Raw genomic sequence first — 18,780 nt, 5'->3', positions numbered from 1 at the left:
GGTTTGGTTAGAAAAATATTGAAATAAATATTTACCGGGTTAATCGACGAATGGAAAAATGGAAAAATAAAAGAAAAGCCCAAATGCGCCGTCTGTGGGAATCGAACCCACGACCACGTGGTTAAAAGCCACGCGCTCTACCGGCTGAGCTAAGACGGCTTCGACTGTGAGATTGTTATATAAAGTTTATAAAATACCTACTTTGTTAATTTGTTTTTTAATTTATCAAAATTTTAGATTTGAAAGGAAAATATTGATCTCGTAATTAAAGTGTTAGTGAAAGTTACTCCAATAAAAAAGATATAAGGAGGGGAAGGGATGGTCAATTAAAAAGGTAATAAGAATGAAAAACGGTTCTAAAGATGGCTCATAATCAAGAAAGAAATAAAAATTATGATTATTGGTATGTGTACATATTATGAAATTCGTATGAAAAAGAGATGGGATGAATTTTAAGCTTATAATAAGATTTTTTTTTATTTAATAAGCATATTTTTAGGTTAAAAATGCAAAACTTATGACAAGTAATATCAAAATATACCTAATTCTTCATCACTATAAAACCTTCAAGATTGAGGTAGATCCAAACTAAAGTAGATCCTTCTTTTATAAGTACAAGTTTTAAGTAAGAACTTTTCTCTACCTAATAAATATATTTTTTAAATTAAAAATTTAGATCCGTAATACATATTCTCTTGCTTAAAATAATTTTTCAAATTTTTTTTCTCTTAATGAAAAAATAGAAAAAGTGGGGGTGCACCAAAAAAAATAAGGAAATAAAGGGAAAAAATACAATAACTCAAAATAATGTCAATCGTCAATTTAATTTAGTTATTAAAAATTTGACCAAAAAGGTAATAATATGTAATTTAATTATAATAATTTGAAATTTTAAAAAAATTATAATAAGAGATTTGATTTTTAATTTGGAGGCCAAGGACCACAATTTAATATGCTTAATTAGGTATACACAAACTAAATCCTTGTCTTATACATTATCATAAAGTTTAAATAACTTGACAAACAAATTCAATTAGTCATTATAATTATAAATAAAAATATCAATATTGAAATATTAAACTAATATAAACAATTAAATGAATAAATAGTGATCAATAAAGAGCTTTTAAAAGCTATACCATCACCATGACCTTTATTCCTCTCCATTTTTTCACACAATTTTATCTTTAATTTCAGCCTTTGACAAAGAAGAATGCGCAATGGTTGTAATTAAAACCATTAAATACTAGTAGGAGTGAATATTAATCGATTTTAATTAAATAAATGAAAAAGATTAGATGTGGTTAATTAGGTTTGGTTTGTTTTGATTTTACTTTTCATCAATTATTTGATTTGAATTATGTAATAATTTTGATCGATTTTTTATGTTTAAAATTTATAATTGAATCGATGGAAAAAACAATTATTAATTAATAATAATCTTGGTATAATTACCTTTTGCCCCATTATTTTATTCAATTTTCTTTTCTGTCCTTCTATGGAACTATATTATAAACGGTTAAAAGTTCAAACACAAAAAACAGCATTTCCCGCCTGCAACGATAACCATGGCGCTCTGCACCAGAGTCGCTCACCGGCTGCATCTGGTGCGGACCTTCGTCGACGCCAAGATCAAATGGGTTCGTGACCCATACCTCGACAACGCTGTTGAGAGAGAGAAAAACCTCAAACAAATCCTTCTTCTCAAAAACCAAATCGTCTCGTCTCCATCTAATTCCCTCCCCCTTTCCTCTCTCTCCCCTCTCAAACCTCACTTCAATCTCCCCACCTCTACCTCCAAAGTTTTCCAAAAGTACCCTTCCATTTTCTCCCAATTCCAACCCTCTCCCTCTCTTCCTCTCCACGTCAAGCTCACCCCTCAAGCCATGACTCTCCATAAGGAAGAGCTAGCCATTCACACTTCTCCCTCTCATCGAAACGACGCCGTGAAGACGCTGGCTAAGCTGTTAATGCTGGCTAAATCAGGTAGGCTGCCGTTGCATATCATAGACAAGTTCAAATTTGATCTGGGTCTTCCCTCTGATTACATTACTTTTCTTCTTTCTGATTATCCTGAATATTTCCAAATTTGTGAAAGTATAAATCCTCTTGATGGTAAAGAAACCCTTGTTTTAGAGCTTATTTCTTGGAGAAAAGAGCTCGCAGTTTCGGAAATGGGAAAGAGAGCGTCCCTTTATAGAGGTAGGGAAGTGAAAAAACGAATGCCGTTATGGTTTTCGATGAAATTACCCAACGGGTTTGATTTGGAGAAGAAGGTGATGAATTGGGTTGACACGTGGCAAGATTTGCCCTACATTTCGCCTTATGAGAACGCCTTTCATTTGGGGCCTAATAGTGATCAGGCGGAAAAATGGACTGTGGCAGTGCTTCACGAGTTGTTATGGCTGTTGGCGTCAAAAAAGACGGAAAGAGTGAATGTGTTCTGTTTGGGAGATTATTTAGGGTTTGGGAATCGATTTAAGAAGGCGTTGGTACATTTTCCCGGGATTTTTTATGTTTCGAATAAGATTAGGACACAGACTGTGGTGCTTAGGGAAGCTTATAGGAAAGATTTCTTGGTAGAGAAACATCCATTGATGGGTATGCGGTTTAGGTACATTCATCTTATGAATAAGGTGGATAAGTTTTGGAAAAGTGGTGGTGTTTTAAGGTTTAGGAGGAGAAGAGAGGTTATGCCCTCTGCTGATAAATGACAAGTTATGAAAGAAGATGATAAGAGTATGGGGGAAAATAAGGATTTGAATGAGTTGTCTGATTCGGAGTTTGAGGATGTTTCCAATGATGAGACATCGAGAACACAGATAATAGATACATAAATATCAGAGGCATGACCTTGAGATGAAGAGCTAGAGAATTCTGCTAGAGAAAGCTTTGATTGCATTTATTTTCTTTGACAACCAGTGTTAGAATTGCATCACTGCTAGAGAAGGAAGCATAAACTGAGCATGGTCTTAGAAGGATGGTCAATTTCTCGAACTGTTGGTTTTCGAAGTTGATGATGTCAGTAGTTATGTGACAGGAAAGATGATGAGATGATTGGAAGGAGCAAGGCAATTGTGCAAGTGATGTGAAAAATGGAGCGTACTTTGAGAAGAAATGCTGTATAAGTGATGTGAAGTTATTGATGATTTAGAATTGCCAAGCATTAAACTACAGAAAGCATTAGCTCAACATGGACTCAGATTCTGCATGGAGATGTTCTGTTTGAGGATACTAGAATTAGACAGGGGAACCGTTTTGCTGCAAATTGTATGGAAAATACTGATCAATAAATTCTTCCTTGGACAAATCTGGAAGTTCACTATTCAGGAAATGCCCTTGGATAAACCTGGATGTTTTTTAAACCCTTGGTTTGTGGCTGTAGAGGTGCTGGATACCTGAGACCTGTTTTAATGAAATTATATAGCGGTACTTCCTTCTTAGGTTGCTTCTCCTTTGTCCTATACAATGAATTTCAAGCTTGAAGAATCCATTGAACTTCATAAGTTCATACAATCGAAGATTACGGAATGGCTAACTGTAAAGATACAAATTTGTTTAATAGTGCCAGAAATTTAATGTCAAACATGAATATTGTTTTTTGTCATGTTTAAATGAAAGATGTAGCAACCAGACTGGCTTTGTGCTGAAGCCTTTGGTCATTGAAATTTTCAGAAATATTATAAGAACTGTTTCAAGGCTTAGCACATACTTGGTTGTCAAAAACCAGGAATACTTGTGTTATTTTCCCATGTTAAATATTCTTGATTGAAAATAGTTGTGTTGAGGTATTTGGGGATGCCAAATGCAAAGCATAAAAGTTCATGGTTGTCTTGAAGGAATGGAAGTGGTAATTGTTCAACTGGGTGCAGACCCTGGTGAAAAACTCCAAAGCTATTGTTACAAATGTGGTAATACATTTTAGTGAGATTTTGGCCTACAAAGACATCTATCTGTCATTACAAGGGACTAAAGGAGTCATCATCACAAAACTCAAGGAGAAAACTTAGAGCATATACAAAACATTGTAAGCATGAGGAAGTTGAACATTAAACAAACAATTTTTATACTGAACCAACAACCATAATTGGGTCTTGAACTAATTCACATTGTAAACAAAAAAGTGGTCATTACTCACATCACATGGGAGCAGTACAGATCAGGTGGAATAACTCCTTTTTAAACACTGTTATGCCCACTGACACTGGGTTCAAAAGTTGTTTCTAGACCGGAGGAATACTCAAGGATGACAGTTCTGTGATCAGAAAGCAAAAAGTAGTATCGAAATATATGAACAAATCGAAGCTATATGAAGTGTCTTTTTTATAGCAATGGAAGCATCTAAATGGTAATGATGTTGTTCTGCAGTCTTCATGCCACTCTGCCTATTCCCTTGTAATATTCTAATGCCTTTCCTTTAAAAAGCTGAATTTCAATCAATTAGACTTGTGTTTCCCGTTAACATAATAATATATAAAAGTAAAAAAAATCATATTTAGGATAATTAATAAAATTTATTAATATCACATTTATTATAAGTAATCTATAAACAAAAATAATAATAAATAAAACTAAGATTTATAATTGACTTGAAATAATAAATATTTTATGATCACTATTTTAAACTATTCAAAATCATGACCAATAATACTTTCAATTTAAATTTTATTCAAATCTAATTATAAAATACTTTAATTCTATTTATTCAAATCAAATAATATAAGATATTCTGAGTATAAAATACTCATTATGACCACAGCCTTTTAAGAGTGTCTATGGTTTCGCCTCCCAAGGTTCGAGAGGTTATGGTGAAGCAGTGAGCCGGCCCCCTACCAAAGGCCCACTGGGTTTAAATAGGCCGACAGCAGCATGGCTCTACTCACGCTAACTGCATCTTTCTTTGTTTATTCGTTTCTTCTCCATTTCACTGATAAAGGTCAAGCATGCTTTTCACATGATCAGGGTTGATTGAAATGTTTTCAGATTTTTGATAAGAACTCTTAGAAATTTAGAATACTAGTTATTTTATCACATTTAATTGGATTAGCTTTAATTTTTTATTTTATATAATTAAAAAAAATATATTCGTACCTTACTCTTTAAATAAAAAAATAATATATTAATTAATGAATTAAATATTTTGAATATAATTAAATTAAAAATTAACTTTAGTTATCTAAGATTTTTTTTTTAATTAAAAAAAAAAAGTATGCCCACCAGTTTTAATTGCATTGATCTGTACAAAAAAATCATATCCGGCAGGTCCCACTTGAAGCCAAAAAATCTTCAATGCAAAGGAAATAAAGGCAACAAAATAAAAATAAAAAAAATCCCCATCATTATTTGTCACAAAATTAAACCAAAAAATCATAATTCAAAACTTGGCCCCAACTGCATTTATTGGTTGTACTATAGTGGCCCTTGGAGGGTACAATAATTAACTTCTGAAAATGACATTAAAAAAGTTGAAAAAAATATATAATATTAGAAAAAGTTTTTAAATTATTTTAAAAAATTATACTTTTTTTATATTTAATTAAATTGTATTTATTATTTTAATTTATGTGTTGTTGACTTAATATTAATGAAAAAATAAAAAAAATATAATTATATTACATCAAAATATTATATTATTTATTATTATTATATATCGGTATATTATGTTGAAATTATATGTTAATTTATTTAAATATAATATAAAATTATAAATTTAATTATATAAATAGATATATTTAAGAATTTTTTATTATTATTTAAGCCTTGAGTGCTTATCTTGTGAGGGATTTGGTGAGCTGTACGGGGGGACAGGGAAGTCATGGGTTGATCTTATTATCTATGATGAAATTCTACAGCAAAAAGCAAACGAGGCGGGGTTGGTACTAACCAGATGTGGCTTGAATAACTGTTAGTCAGCTCTTATCAACAGAGAAATGGGCTTCTCTTCTCTTCCCTTCTCCTTCTCTTATCATTTCACAGCCAAACGTAAGAATCTCTCATCAGACTTATCAAGTCTCAGATGGAAGAAGGCTGTACAAACCAAGAACTGTACCCACCATGTGCTTCCCATCTACCTACTGCCAACTACGAAACGACAGCCCTCCCAGTCCCCCACTCCTCTTCCTTTCCCATTTGGTAGTTTGTGGGGGAAAACATTGTCTCAGTCGCAGGTTTCCACATCTTTATATTTTGAAAGATCTGGAAAATATGATCAGATTTTTAACTTGAAACCTGGGAAAAGGTTTGGTTTATACAATTCAGCAGAATCCAAAATGATTTCATAGCACAGGCCTTAATCTTAATATTAATTTTAATCAATTAATTTTGTTCGCGTGATCGATGACTTGACAAACTGGTTAATCACTTAACAGTTGATTAAATGCATCAGACTATTGACAACCTCAGCTCACCTGTCATATACCATCTCCACAAAAAATGTTATAATTAATTTTTTATTAAAATTAAGAATCATATGGGTTTTTTTTTTTAATTTAAATCTATATCAATTTAGGAGAATTAAGAGATTCGAAAATGATTTCATGATATTTAAATATGATTTTAATTATTTTGATTGAAGCTGGGGAAAGAGGAAAAGATCAAAAGCATTGACCAATATCTGGCTTTTAACAAATTAAAGTCCCAATGTCATCAATTATCCTAGAAATAAGTCATGTGAAATTGGAAAATTGGGATTTGAGGAGGAATTCACTAGCAAGAAAAGATCAACATCCTCGTTGTGAGTATCTTTAAAAGATTGAATGAATGAAGCACGTTGGGAGACAATAAATACTCCCTTTGTATCAAATGCTTGTAATAATTACCTAACATGGCAACCCCTACTTTGCTTTAAGATGATGAACAGACTAACCCTTGAACAACAGAACCCAATTGAAGAACATAACTCATGATCCCAAGAGTGAGAAGAAGAGTTTCAACAAGGTTTGGAGCAGACAAAAATATGTGAGAACACTTTGGTTTAGGCACAACCACTTCAATGACACCGACATACAAGGAAGGAAATGCAAACCATGTGCTTCAAATATGGAATTGTAAGAGAAAGGAAGTAGTTTTTGTGGATAAGATCAAATCCAAGAATCTGACTATACAAGGAAGAAAAAACCCAAGAAAATGGAAAAAGAAACAAAGAAAAATCATGTGTTTATTTTTTCTTTTTTCAATTATTATTCTTGTCGTACAATCGGTTGTCCCCTTCTGCCTTTCCACATATCATGATCATACAGTTGGCTTTGCCTTCTTTCACTAAAAAAATGATTAAAACATTAAACACTATTTTTTTTCATTATAGAATTTTCAGTGTCTATAAAAAGGGTTCATCATAGGATTCATTTGGCAAGTATACTTTGCATAGCTGCATTGCAATTTGCAAGCAGTGTCAAGTATTGAGAAGCTGTTTGAGACTAAAAGAAGAGAGAAAGAAAAGAGAGATAGAAAGAGAGAGAGAGGAAAGAGAGTATGGGAAATGTAGGAGAAATAGAAGAGGTGCAATGGTTGTCTTCAACCTCAACAAAACTGCCTTTGTTGTCTTTGAACCATGTTTCTTTTGTCTGCAATTCTGTGAGCAGATCAGTGAGGTTTTATGAGGAAGTTCTGGGGTTTGTGCTCATCAAACGCCCCTCTTCTTTCAAGTTTGAAGGAGCTTGGTATGCCTGCTACCACTCCTTTTTTTCTCTAACTTGTCTTGATTTTGCTTTGTTTAAGATCATAATCAAGTTAACCTGTTGTGCTTATCACTTTTTCTTTTCAATAATACTTAATAATTCTTAGATAACAGAGTATATGATCTTAAATTAGCATTTCATCCATCTTCATCATTCACTGACTTTCAAGAAATCTTCATATCTCATAAGGGCTATGGGTTCTTAATGCTTATGCTTCATGTTTGAAGCATTCACTCGTCACACCATGCTTTCCAGTTTCAGCATTTAATCCTTCATTGGTAGAAATCATTGGGTGTTTTGATTTCATTTTTTTTCTCCTTAAAACAGATTGAATGAGTAATTTATACAGCACTTGACACTATTTGCCATGTTGATTGCAACTTCCAAGCCAGTTCTAAACCCAAAATCCTTTATAAGATGCGAATCAATTGCGTAAATCTGCTACAGATGCTGAGTAGAATTATGATCTGAAAAAGGGTATTCTTTTTCAGGTTGTTCAATTACGGAGTTGGCATCCATTTGCTAGAATCAGAGAGTGTTCCAACAAAGAAAGAGAAAATCAACCCAAAAGACAACCATATTTCATTCCAATGCTCTGATATGAACCTGGTGATGCAAAAATTGGTAGAGATGAACATCGAGTACGTGACAGCAGTGGTGGAAGAAGGTGGGATTAAAGTAGATCAGCTGTTCTTCCACGACCCAGATGGCTACATGGTTGAGATATGCAACTGTCAGAACCTTCCCGTTCTTCCACTCTCCTCTTGCCCTCTCAAGTTACCCAATCCTAGCAGTAACCATGCAGTTTCTTCAATATATGGTGGGTTTTTGTTTGTACATTCACTGGATTAATTCTCTCAAAAATGCTTGCAAAAAAGCTCTGTTTTAACATTCATTGAAAACTACAGGGAAGCAAAGCAGGGAGACACCCTGTTCTTGGGTAGCTGCCACGATGATGGAGAACTTGGTGGTGGACATGTTGGACATATCATTTTGACATCGCTGAACAGAGATCGGATGTTGATGCCATTTTGGTAAAAAATATGTTTATATTCTGCATAAATTGTTGGATAGAATGTGGGAACAAAGATTGTAATGTGAGTAAAAACCTGGTTGTGAGTTTTATCCAATCGTGATGATTTTGTTCTGTATCGAATTGTATTTCACCAAAAATTACAAATTGTGAATTCAGTGGAGTTCACATCTGTATCTGCATCAGCTTTGAACAAAAATCAGCTCATTTTCTTAGCAACAATCTTGTGCAATTCGTATAACATAATCGCCGGGTTAAGAGCCTACGGTTAAGGCTTCTACCTAACTTCTTTCACGGAGATAATCCTTCTCAGTACAACTCTAGTTACAGTTAATAGTGGTAGGAACGCGGAGGATGGTAGCTACAGAACTATGGCAGAGGGAAGTATAGATCTAGTCATGTTCAAGAACCTGATGAGATGACAACAAAAACATCATCAAGAGACCATTTTCTTGATTCTGACTTCTTCGGAGGGTTGATGATCGCAGGCTCATTATTCGCAAGGCGATAGCCAATGACGATTTCTTGTCTTTGGCGACCCCTGATCATTATATCATAAAAGCATAGCTCCTCTTGGTCAAATAAATAGAATTCTGCCGGTTTGATACACATCTCATTCCCCTGCAGAAAGAAAGAAGCTAGCAATTTAGAATAGATTGTGTAGCTCTCATTTTGAAAGTGACAATGGTATTGATTATCTGCGTAAACATTCTTCATCGGAAAAAGAATGGGGTGTAAGAGTTACCTCCTCTGCAAACAGTTCCTCAAGAACACGATTTATTTGCTTGTCTTCAGCCACCATTGCCAGTGCCATGCTTACAAGCTCATTTGAAAGCACATAATCACTGATTCTGGAGACTGAAACCAGGTTCCTTGTCCTAGAGTCCAGAATTTCACTAATGATTATTGATTTATCAGAAGCTTGCTGCATTTCAAGGATCCAAGAGCTGTGAGAGAACCCAGCGAGCCGTAAAGAAGTTGGCTTTGTATCTTTATAAGGGAGACGTTTCGACTGCAATCCACAAAGGAAGCAACAGTATGAGTCAGGGTCAGGAATTTCAATAAATAATGAGTCTAACACTACTTATTAAAGATGGTTAAAAAAATCCTTGATTGCTAATTTCTTACTGTTTAGTTCTTTCCTGTTCTGGTGGTCTGTTCATGTCAGCATTTGTCAGTGAATTGGTACCTGGGGACCTCTTTTCTCTATCCACAAAGAAGCTAAAAGATATTGCTTTATATTATATAGGGTTGTCAACAGATAAGGTACACAATAATTTTGAGGTACCTTATCTTGAACTCTATTAATAAGTAGGGTACCCTATCTCATATTATATGAAAACTAGTTTATACTATGCATAGAATCAAACCACCCACAGGAAAGACTAAAGAGTAAGTAATCATAATCAAGGATTTCAGTAACCTAATTTGTTTGCATAAGCTGAAAGACAGCATAGCACTTACCTGTATGTCTCGAATAAGGAGAAGGGTGGCAAGAGATCTCGAGTCTGAATGAACTACAGAGTCCTCCAGTGACTCATCTGCAAGAATTAAAATCTGTCCTTTAGAGTTAGTAATCAGTTGTTTTATAACCAACAATGAATGCTGGAGTGAGGGAACAGAAACTAAAGGTACTCTGGAGATAGGCCAACTGGAAAAGACGAGAGGATACAACAACTTACAGAATCAAAAGTCTCCAAAGGAAGGCTTTCTAAATGCCTTCTAATGACAGCGTTTCCCTCATGATGGACAAGTTTTATGTTTGCTAATCCAGAAATATCAAGTCCACCATCAATCAGTTTCCTCTCTCTCTCTTTTTCTGGAACCTCATTAAACATCCACAGCTCTGAACCAGGGGCCAGAAATGCCTCCAGAACCTGAAAAATGAAACATGGGTCCACATATAAGCAAGATGTGACTGAAACAGAGTATCTATAAACTTCAATTTTCTTAATTTTTTATCACTATTCTGTTCCATGAGTATTGAATTATTCCCTTGTTCTCTTTGTATGTAGATATATAAGCATGATTGTCTTCCAATGCATCCTAACAAAAGGGCTATTGAAAAGTAAAACGTATAAAATTCAGAACAATAAGCAAATGCATTACCATAATCATATCATCAATATCACGGCGCCAGCCACAGAACAGTATCTTCTCTGGATATTTTGGAAGTTCAGGTACTTTTGGGAAATCAACTCTACGCACCTGCAATGCAGCATGTCAAACAAGAAAAGACACCTGAAGGACCACTGCTCTTGTGTAAAAGAATTGAAAGGATTAAGGAGGAAACGCAAGCAATTACTATAATTAAATGATACATTAGTATGCTTTTTATTAACTGAATATGATATTATGAACATGGTTTTAGAAAATCAGTAAAAGTTTTAGCTTCAAAACTTCATAAGTTACTAGTGCTTCAGCTTTCAAGAATGCTGTCAGCTACAGAGATAAAAGAAAAGAAAAATTACCTCTGGAATTGGAGCAGGAGCATAAGTGTCATCATCCTCAGCTATAACAAGGACTTCATCCCCTTCTTTTAGTACATAATTATCATCTGGATTTAGGATTATCTTCCCACCATCTGCAGCAACCTTGACTCCACAGGGAATTGCATCAGGAAACGAAATGAGCACATCTTCAAATTGCATACCATCCAATTGAGGCCACCTTTTGATGTAAAACTCATCATTCTCAAACCCCAATATATCCTCCCATATCTGACAGTACAAAACTAAAAATCAAATTAAAGGGAAAAAATTATTTTCAATTGATAAAAAAATCTCAGGATAAGTATTTGCTTGGAATTATGAAGATATGCTATCAATACAAATGTTACAAAAATCAAAACAAAGACTAGGCACATAAAGTGCCACTTCAGTCTTAAGTGCTAAAAGGACAGGGAAAGACCAAAAATAATGCAACTTGAGGTGCTCAGAAAGCAATTAGGCACATAACTTGGAAAATAGTCTAATCATTTCATCGAACCAAGATTCATGTAGCCAAACCTGAACGAGTGAATAAGACTTTATCCCCGAATAACAAAATTTTCTCAATTTCATGGATAATTACTATAGACATTCTTCTATAAACTAAGAAGAGTCCTTTATGTAATTTAAAAGTGCCATCTAAATAAGCAAATAACCAGTGCAAGGCCAGGTTGCAGGGCACACTGTATCATCAAGCGCCCGATCACATCATGTGCAACAACAGTTTCTATCAGATCTCCCCCAACAAGCTTCACCAGGGGCTCATTATCAAGGTCACTCATCTCCACCACAACATGACCCCTCAAACCCTCCCTTATTCCAGTTAGAGTGAGTACCACCCTCAACGCACGTGCATCACTCTGGTAACAAGAATACAGAATCATTAATGTTTCTCTAGAAATAATAGAAGTTGAGAAACATGATGAAACTGAAAGTTTTGAGCAACCTGATCTGCATTTTCATCAGATGCCAATACAATGATGGCACGCGCTTTTGATACTGAGACCTGTAATTGAAAACAACATCATTCCAAATGCAGTTGCATAATGAGCAAAAACAAGGGGGAAAATGAAAAGATCAAAACATAAATAAGAGCAACAACCCATTGAATGTTCTTCAGGGTTCATCTGGCATCCATTTAATCTTAAACCGATTTAAAGCTCTCAACATAGATTGGAAAATGAAAGAAGTAAATGATAACGATGTCAAATTACCTTCTTTAAATCAGCCGATATCAGAGGACTCCCACTCCTGCATATGACAGATGTCCCCATGAAGTCAAATTCTAGCTTTGCTATATCCATCTCCATTTCCTCCTTGTCTCTTTCTGCAAGTACAACAACCACTCCGCCACCAACACTTTTGTTCGCTATCGCTAGTTGCTTCAAAAGTGAACCCTACAATAAAGAAGATCAGTTCTTAAACCCTAGGCTTTCTATCTTGAAACCCTTGACTTCAGCCATCTATCACTTACTGTCTTAAAAGACCCAAATTAGGGATTCAGTATCACTTCAAGACTGTCTAGGAAAATTCTATATAAGCAATTAGTTTTTCAATAAATAAATAAATAAAAGATACTTGAGAGGATTACCAATTTGTCACTCCATCCAAGAATTAGTATATGATTCTTTTCAATGACTTCACTCTTCCCCTTTCGAAGTGAATCAACCTTTTCTGAGATAGCATCTGAGACAAGCCCAAGCATCATTGCAAATATCAGCATGCCTCCTGAACTTATAGAGACAGAAACTATCCTGGGACTAGTTCCAACACTATCAGCATGATTTCCAGAGTCAGCCACGAAAGTCCAAGAAAGCCATAAAGCTTCGGCAAGGCTGCCATCACTGACCGCATACAATGCCAAGCCACCAAATCCAATAAGAAATACTGTTGCAAAAAGCAGCGCAAGCAGCTTTGCATAAGGATATACAGAGAAACAAACATCAACCATATATGCAATTCTCTTCTTCAAGGGAACCTCCTCCTTGTTAGGCTTTGTTCTTTTCGAGATGTTCTTTATTTGTGGAAGATAATCAAGATATTTGTACAACACAAAAGGCATAACAAGTGTGATCACCACGGTATATAAAGCAACAGTTCTACTGTCAGCATTATTAAAAAAATGAAATGAACTATCATCTTCAGGCTGCAAAACTTCATTGCTGTTGTTACCAACAACATTGATTTCACTACACCATCTACGGAGATTAATATTCTCTTCCTGCAAGCAGATGGACACTAATTACAAAACTTGATGAACAACTACCAGAATCAATGTTCTAAACCAAAGAGCATAATGTTATAGAAAAAACATCACAAATTCTTATCTACAAAAATGTTGCCTTCCTCAGACAAATAGAAACCGAGAACTCAGCCAAGAATAATTCATTTTAGTCCAGTTCCTTGCCATTTAAGCAACCAATGAAGAAGTCCAAATTCTCTCAAAATTTTCAAATTTTTATATAAAATACATAAAAATTTCAACTCTTTTATCTTAATTTTCGTAAGAATTAAAGTGAGACAAACATTTAACGACGAAAGAAGTTTAACTGCAAAGTATATAAATGCATATTACCTCTAGTCTGGCAACTTTATCTCGCAGGTGAATTACATAACTTACAGGAAATATACAACTGAAAATAATCTGCAATTAAAGAATAAAAAAAATTACAATCATAATATCTTAGACCAATAAATTTAACTAAATTTCTATATTTCATTTTTTTCCTTACGAAATTAATAAAATTAATTTGTTATGTTTTACGTTTATTTTACTATTTTGACCTTCATATAGATTTTGCTTACGAGAAGAAAAAGAAATAAGATTTCCATACCGAAGAAAAGATGAAATAACGCTTCAATTTAACCCCTCGAGCCCTCCTCCCGCTCGACGAACTCACCGAACTGGATTGAGTCGTCGTCGCAGTCGTCGAAACTTGACTCTCCACAATTTTCACTTCCTCCTTCTTGGTAGGACTGTCAGTCTTCTGCTTCTCATCCACCAACTTACCCTGCACCCCGTCCACTAATCGCCCCCCACTTCCTCGACTCGGCGACTTGGACGCCGCCTTAACCGTCACCACCCGATTCCTCGCAGCGTGGGACCCGAGAAATGAAGGATACATCCAATCCCTGTCCGATAAGTTGTTCACATCGACGTTATTAAGATTATTACTAACATTGCTCCCGCTACTGTTCTTCGCGGACGCATCGGCGTCGACGCAGCCTCGGCGATCGGACGACGACCGAAGACTGGTGACTCGACGAACGGCGGGGAAAAGTGGGCCCGGAAAGTGCGGGGTGGGCCGCGGGTCATCAGGTGATATAGTCTTGAACTTCTTCAACACCGGCGGCCTCTCCGCCTTTTGCGGACTAGGGTTCCGTGGCGGTTGAGACGAAGCTGATTCTCCAGAGCCGCCGTTGCTTCGCATTGTTTTTGTCTCTTTCTTTTGCCTTATGATTTCTCCAATAATTTTGAGTGATAAAATTAGCCCTCCCAAACAAAAATTAAATCAATCGAAATCGCTGAATCCATTGGAAGAGATCACAAACAGAAAATAAAGAAAAAAGCAAAAAGATTCAGTTAAAAGAAAAACAAAAAGGTGTTGGATCAGTGGGGAGCTTGTGCTTCTGCTTGTCTTTTTCTCCGGTGTTGTACTTCCTTTTTTTGATTAATTATTAAAAGGCATATGATTAGAGGGTCGGTTATGGTAGATCCGGGCCGTAAAAAACTGGGGGAGGGTGATGACGTGGACGGCTCTACTTTTAAGACAGGGGTCAGTTCTTTTAGTTTTCGGTTAATTTCAGACATGTTCGGAAGTTGGGCAGGTGAAAGTTAAATTTGCAACTGTCTCTCAGGTTGGAAAGTCAATGTTTTTTTCTTTCCGAGAAATTGGTTTCTCCGTATATTTTTGCATCTTCTTCCTAATTTTGCCCTGAAATTAGGATTTTTTATGTTTTTTAATTTTATTTTTATTTTCACTTTGCATAAATCTAGAGAATTTTTTTTATTATGTTAGGAAAATTAAATTAATTAAATTTTTATTACTTTATGCATGGAATCTTCGTTTTTGCATGCTCAAATAAACAAAAGAAAAATGTAAAGGCATAGCAGTCAACTTTTGGTCAAAAAACCAAGAATAATTAAGAGGGCATGATTTTTTTATGAATAAACTATTAAATCCACAGAAAATAAATATTTTCAATAGGAAATTGTATATTCTTCCATTTAAAAATTTCATATATATATATATATATATATATGTATGTATGAAATTGAGTGCATTATTTTCACTTAAATTAAACTAAATTTGAGTAAATAGAGAAAAAAATAAAATTGTGTACAATTTTAGAAGCGCTTTCAAGTTTACATATATAGTGCATAATTAATATTAAAATGTTAGATATAAATATTAGTAACTAAGCTTAGTACTAAGCCTGGCAACCCTTGTTAGCTGCAACAGGTAGAAAGTATCCTATTCTTGAAGGTAATGGCGAAAGCGAAATGCTGTGATTATTGTCTTTGGAATTCTTATTCTCTAATGTTAGCTTTCTGATAGCCAGCTTCTCTTCATCTTTGTTGGCAGTTGGTGCATAGGGAGAATTGTTTCCTATCCTGCAAAAACCAAAACTAAGATTTTTCAGATAAATTTATTTATTTATTTATTTATTGAAATTTTTTAAAAAATATATTTTCGACAAAAATTTTGTCGGAAAAATATATACCTGTGACGACGTTTTGCAAGAAAATGCTGAAGTGAGATTTTTCTTGCAATTGGAAGGCCTGAAAATAGGCGATTAAAACTAGCTCGTTAACATTCCAAAATGAAATGTTTTCATAATCCTTAAAGGGTGAACATTTTATTCAATTATTCGATTGGTTATCGGTGTTTAAAATATACGATCGAATTAGTAAAAAAATTATCATTAATAGTATGTTTTTTAAATGTTCTTAATATTTTCAAAATATATCTATAAAATAACCCATGGATTGAGATTCATCGAGATCAGTCATTTTCGAATTTTAAAATTGTTTTAATAAGAATTTGATTAATTTAATTTTCAAATTGTGTTTATACCTGCTTGTAGCTTGCAAGAAGATTCCACGTTGGGTGGATGAAGTGGTGCTTTTGAGTCGGTTTTGGGCTTTTCATTTGCAATAGGCTTTGGCAGAGAGCTCTCTCCAGCCAGAAGCATGATGGCTTGGGCCTACAAACAATTATACGTATATCTATCATTTATTTCATATGCTTAAACCTTCTATGCCATAAGAAATTTCCAACATAGAACAGAAGCAGTATATTAAACATCTCCTGAATTTGGTAACACATCATAATATTATTATAGAAAAAGTCTTGCATATAACAAGATTTTTCGTAACAAGTTATTGTAACATAACAGCATAAGATTATAAAATATTTAATCTTAATTAAATCGTGTGTTAAAAAAACGTTTGAGAGTCCAAAATCGATTAAAATATCTTGATTTACTTAGATTACAGTTCTTAATTATAATCGTAAAAGAAAAATCATGGGATTGCAAGCATTATGAACATGTTTTCTCACCTTATCAGTTGGAACATTATCATACACATTGATAACCCCGGCATAGAAAATCGTTAGCTGTGCTTTTGAGGACTCGACACCAGTTGAATTCGTTCGTATTTCGTTGCACCTACACAGCAAAATCCAGGGGGTAGAGCCATTTTTCAGTTGCGGTTTGTGTACAATTTGCATATAGATGAAGGAGTTTTCGAACAAACCTGATTCCTGGAAGTAATTCTTGTTCCAGAAAAGAAGGGGGGCGTCGAGAAAATTTGGCTGAGGCAAACTTAGGAGGCAATAAAGGGATAAGAGCTCGAGGTGGAAGCTTCTTTTTCAAGGCTTCTGATTCTTCCTCGTTGGTCTTACCAACGTTGTGGTTCTGAGGTTTTGACAGAAGATATTTCCTGAACAAATCAATGGTCGTCTGAGACATGTCATTTGTTTGCTTCCACCCTTTCTTCTTATGCTCAAATCCAGCATCAGCTGCTGCCATATCTTCCATCTTCCAGCTGTTCATGGGTCCAGGAACATCACATAAACCTTAACTAAACTTTGCATGAAAGACAAACAGGTTAAGTAGAGAATGATGTTTACCTGAAACGAAGTGATTTAAGTCAGCTCTCTACTTCTTCTCTTACTACTTACTAACAAGGAATATTACTGAAGGAATTCAGCTGGGTTCATATAAAGAGAAAGATTGGAAATAACGCCATGGGGAATTGGGGATGATGATGATGATGATGGGAGCAGGCTTTCGATGGGTTCTAAAGGAATTTAACTTTTTATGTAGATGTAAGTGAGTGAATGCTTTTTCATGCAGCTGTATAGGCTGCAATCATTTGGCCGACAAAACAGTTTCATCGTCTCCCACCATCTTAGAATCCATTCTTTATGCCTGCTTTGCAAGTAGACCTCGTCAAATTGTTGGACACATCTTAATAACCATACAAAATTATACGAATTTAAATTTAAAATTATCTTATTTCATGTCTTAAACGTATCGATATTTTTAAATAAAATTAAATATCTTAAACGAGTTAAATTCATACAAAATTTTATATTTTAAACAAGTTAAACTCATTTAATTAACGTGTTAACGCATGTATAATATAACTTATTTATAATATCTTTTTAACGTATTCATATGTTTACATAAATTTATCGTTTTGTATCATATATAACTTATTTTAAATAAATTATGAATTATGATAATTATAACTATCATTAACCACTTACAAACAAGTTCAATGTGATTTTGTCATAAATTAAAAGGTAATTATTGGAGAGAATGTTGGAAGGTGGATGATGATCATGTGTTTTTCATGTCCAAAGACCAAGTCTCCCAAGTTATTTAATTCATAAATTTGTGTACGTTGTAAACTTGTAATAATAATTAATAAGAAATAATCATACCCATAGGACAAATTTGCACACAAAGGAATTTATGTTGGGAATTGCAAAGCATGTTTTGTGAGTTTGAATACTAAAATGACAACACAAACATCTCTCAACTGAATCCTTTTAGAAAGGGAAAAATCTTAATTAAAACCTGTTTCATGCTCTGTATTGTTGGAGTTATTACTCATTTTGGTATTGCCATTGTTACCTAGTGTTATGTCTTGTAGTATCCTGTCAAAGCCAATCCTTTTCACTCCAACCAGGGAAAGCAACGCCCCATCAATTTTCACAGCTAAAGTAACTCGGATATAAAATCTTATCTAAAGTGACTTATATTCATTTTTTAGGATAATGGATGCTTTGTCTAATTCAATCAGATGTTGGGATATTATTGCAGACAGCATTCAGTTGGTTCGGTTGGTTCGATCATAAAAAGAAAAACCGGAAAAACCACTAAAGCTCTCCCCTTGATATCATCAACTTGTCCAACGAAAAGAGTGTTCTTGATCATTTTGGTTAAGGGTGTTTCATCTAATTCAATCAGATGTTGAGAGGTGATAAAAGAAATCTCATATGGAATATTCTGCAAACTTAAATATAGATATCCATCTTAAAACTTCAACGGGATTTCATCATCGTAT

General features: G+C 34.4%; 4 protein-coding genes and 1 non-coding gene across 8 annotated transcripts; 2 read left to right on the top strand and 3 right to left on the bottom strand.

Annotated features, from left to right (window-relative positions):
• Positions 1-86: 86 nt before the first annotated feature.
• On the bottom strand, positions 87-159 carry TRNAK-UUU (transfer RNA lysine (anticodon UUU)). The gene has a single exon. It is a non-coding gene; the product is annotated as a tRNA-Lys (tRNA).
• Positions 160-1,562: 1,403 nt separating this feature from the next.
• Positions 1,563-3,688, top strand: LOC110418395 (Ubiquitin carboxyl-terminal hydrolase family protein). The gene has a single exon (XM_021431113.2). It carries the CDS (start codon positions 1,569-1,571, stop codon positions 2,712-2,714), a length of 1,146 nt encoding a protein of 381 aa, XP_021286788.2. The 5' UTR covers positions 1,563-1,568; the 3' UTR covers positions 2,715-3,688.
• A 3,607-nt stretch (positions 3,689-7,295) lies between these two features.
• On the top strand, positions 7,296-8,827 carry LOC110417570 (glyoxylase I 4-like). Its single transcript, XM_021429984.2, has 3 exons — positions 7,296-7,658; positions 8,168-8,496; positions 8,585-8,827. Exons 1-3 carry the CDS (start codon positions 7,471-7,473, stop codon positions 8,671-8,673), a joined length of 606 nt encoding a protein of 201 aa, XP_021285659.1. The 5' UTR covers positions 7,296-7,470; the 3' UTR covers positions 8,674-8,827.
• A 244-nt stretch (positions 8,828-9,071) lies between these two features.
• On the bottom strand, positions 9,072-14,878 carry LOC110417569 (ion channel DMI1-like). 4 transcript variants are annotated; one of them, XM_021429982.2, is made up of 12 exons: positions 14,033-14,875; positions 13,774-13,842; positions 12,790-13,419; positions 12,413-12,595; positions 12,145-12,204; positions 11,855-12,058; positions 11,181-11,429; positions 10,819-10,917; positions 10,392-10,586; positions 10,174-10,266; positions 9,455-9,721; positions 9,072-9,330 (listed from the first exon to the last, which is right to left on the bottom strand). In XM_021429982.2, the coding sequence occupies exons 1-12, from the start codon at positions 14,627-14,629 to the stop codon at positions 9,112-9,114; spliced, it is 2,865 nt and encodes a 954-aa protein (XP_021285657.1). In that variant the 5' UTR covers positions 14,630-14,875; the 3' UTR covers positions 9,072-9,111. The 4 variants fall into 4 exon arrangements, 1 of the variants encoding a protein (XP_021285657.1); XR_002445330.2 differs by lacking the exon at positions 9,072-9,330 and adding an exon at positions 9,838-9,930 and having other exon boundaries at positions 9,581-9,721; positions 14,033-14,878; XR_002445331.2 differs by lacking the exon at positions 9,072-9,330 and having other exon boundaries at positions 9,585-9,721; positions 10,174-10,250; positions 14,033-14,878.
• Positions 14,879-15,487: 609 nt separating this feature from the next.
• Positions 15,488-17,649, bottom strand: LOC110418514 (protein TIFY 9-like). Its single transcript, XM_021431260.2, has 6 exons — positions 17,336-17,649; positions 16,960-17,250; positions 16,763-16,871; positions 16,277-16,406; positions 15,924-15,981; positions 15,488-15,813 (listed from the first exon to the last, which is right to left on the bottom strand). The coding sequence occupies exons 2-6, from the start codon at positions 17,241-17,243 to the stop codon at positions 15,630-15,632; spliced, it is 765 nt and encodes a 254-aa protein (XP_021286935.1). The 5' UTR covers positions 17,244-17,250; positions 17,336-17,649; the 3' UTR covers positions 15,488-15,629.
• Between the last annotated feature and the right edge of the window lie 1,131 nt (positions 17,650-18,780).

The sequence above is a fragment of the Theobroma umbraticum genome, unplaced genomic scaffold, assembly GCF_002168275.2.
Source record: "Theobroma umbraticum cultivar Fairchild unplaced genomic scaffold, ASM216827v3 scaffold_50.0, whole genome shotgun sequence".
In the NCBI taxonomy this organism is placed as follows: domain Eukaryota; kingdom Viridiplantae; phylum Streptophyta; class Magnoliopsida; order Malvales; family Malvaceae; genus Theobroma; species Theobroma umbraticum.
This window is presented reverse-complemented; position numbering and strand designations above follow the sequence as displayed.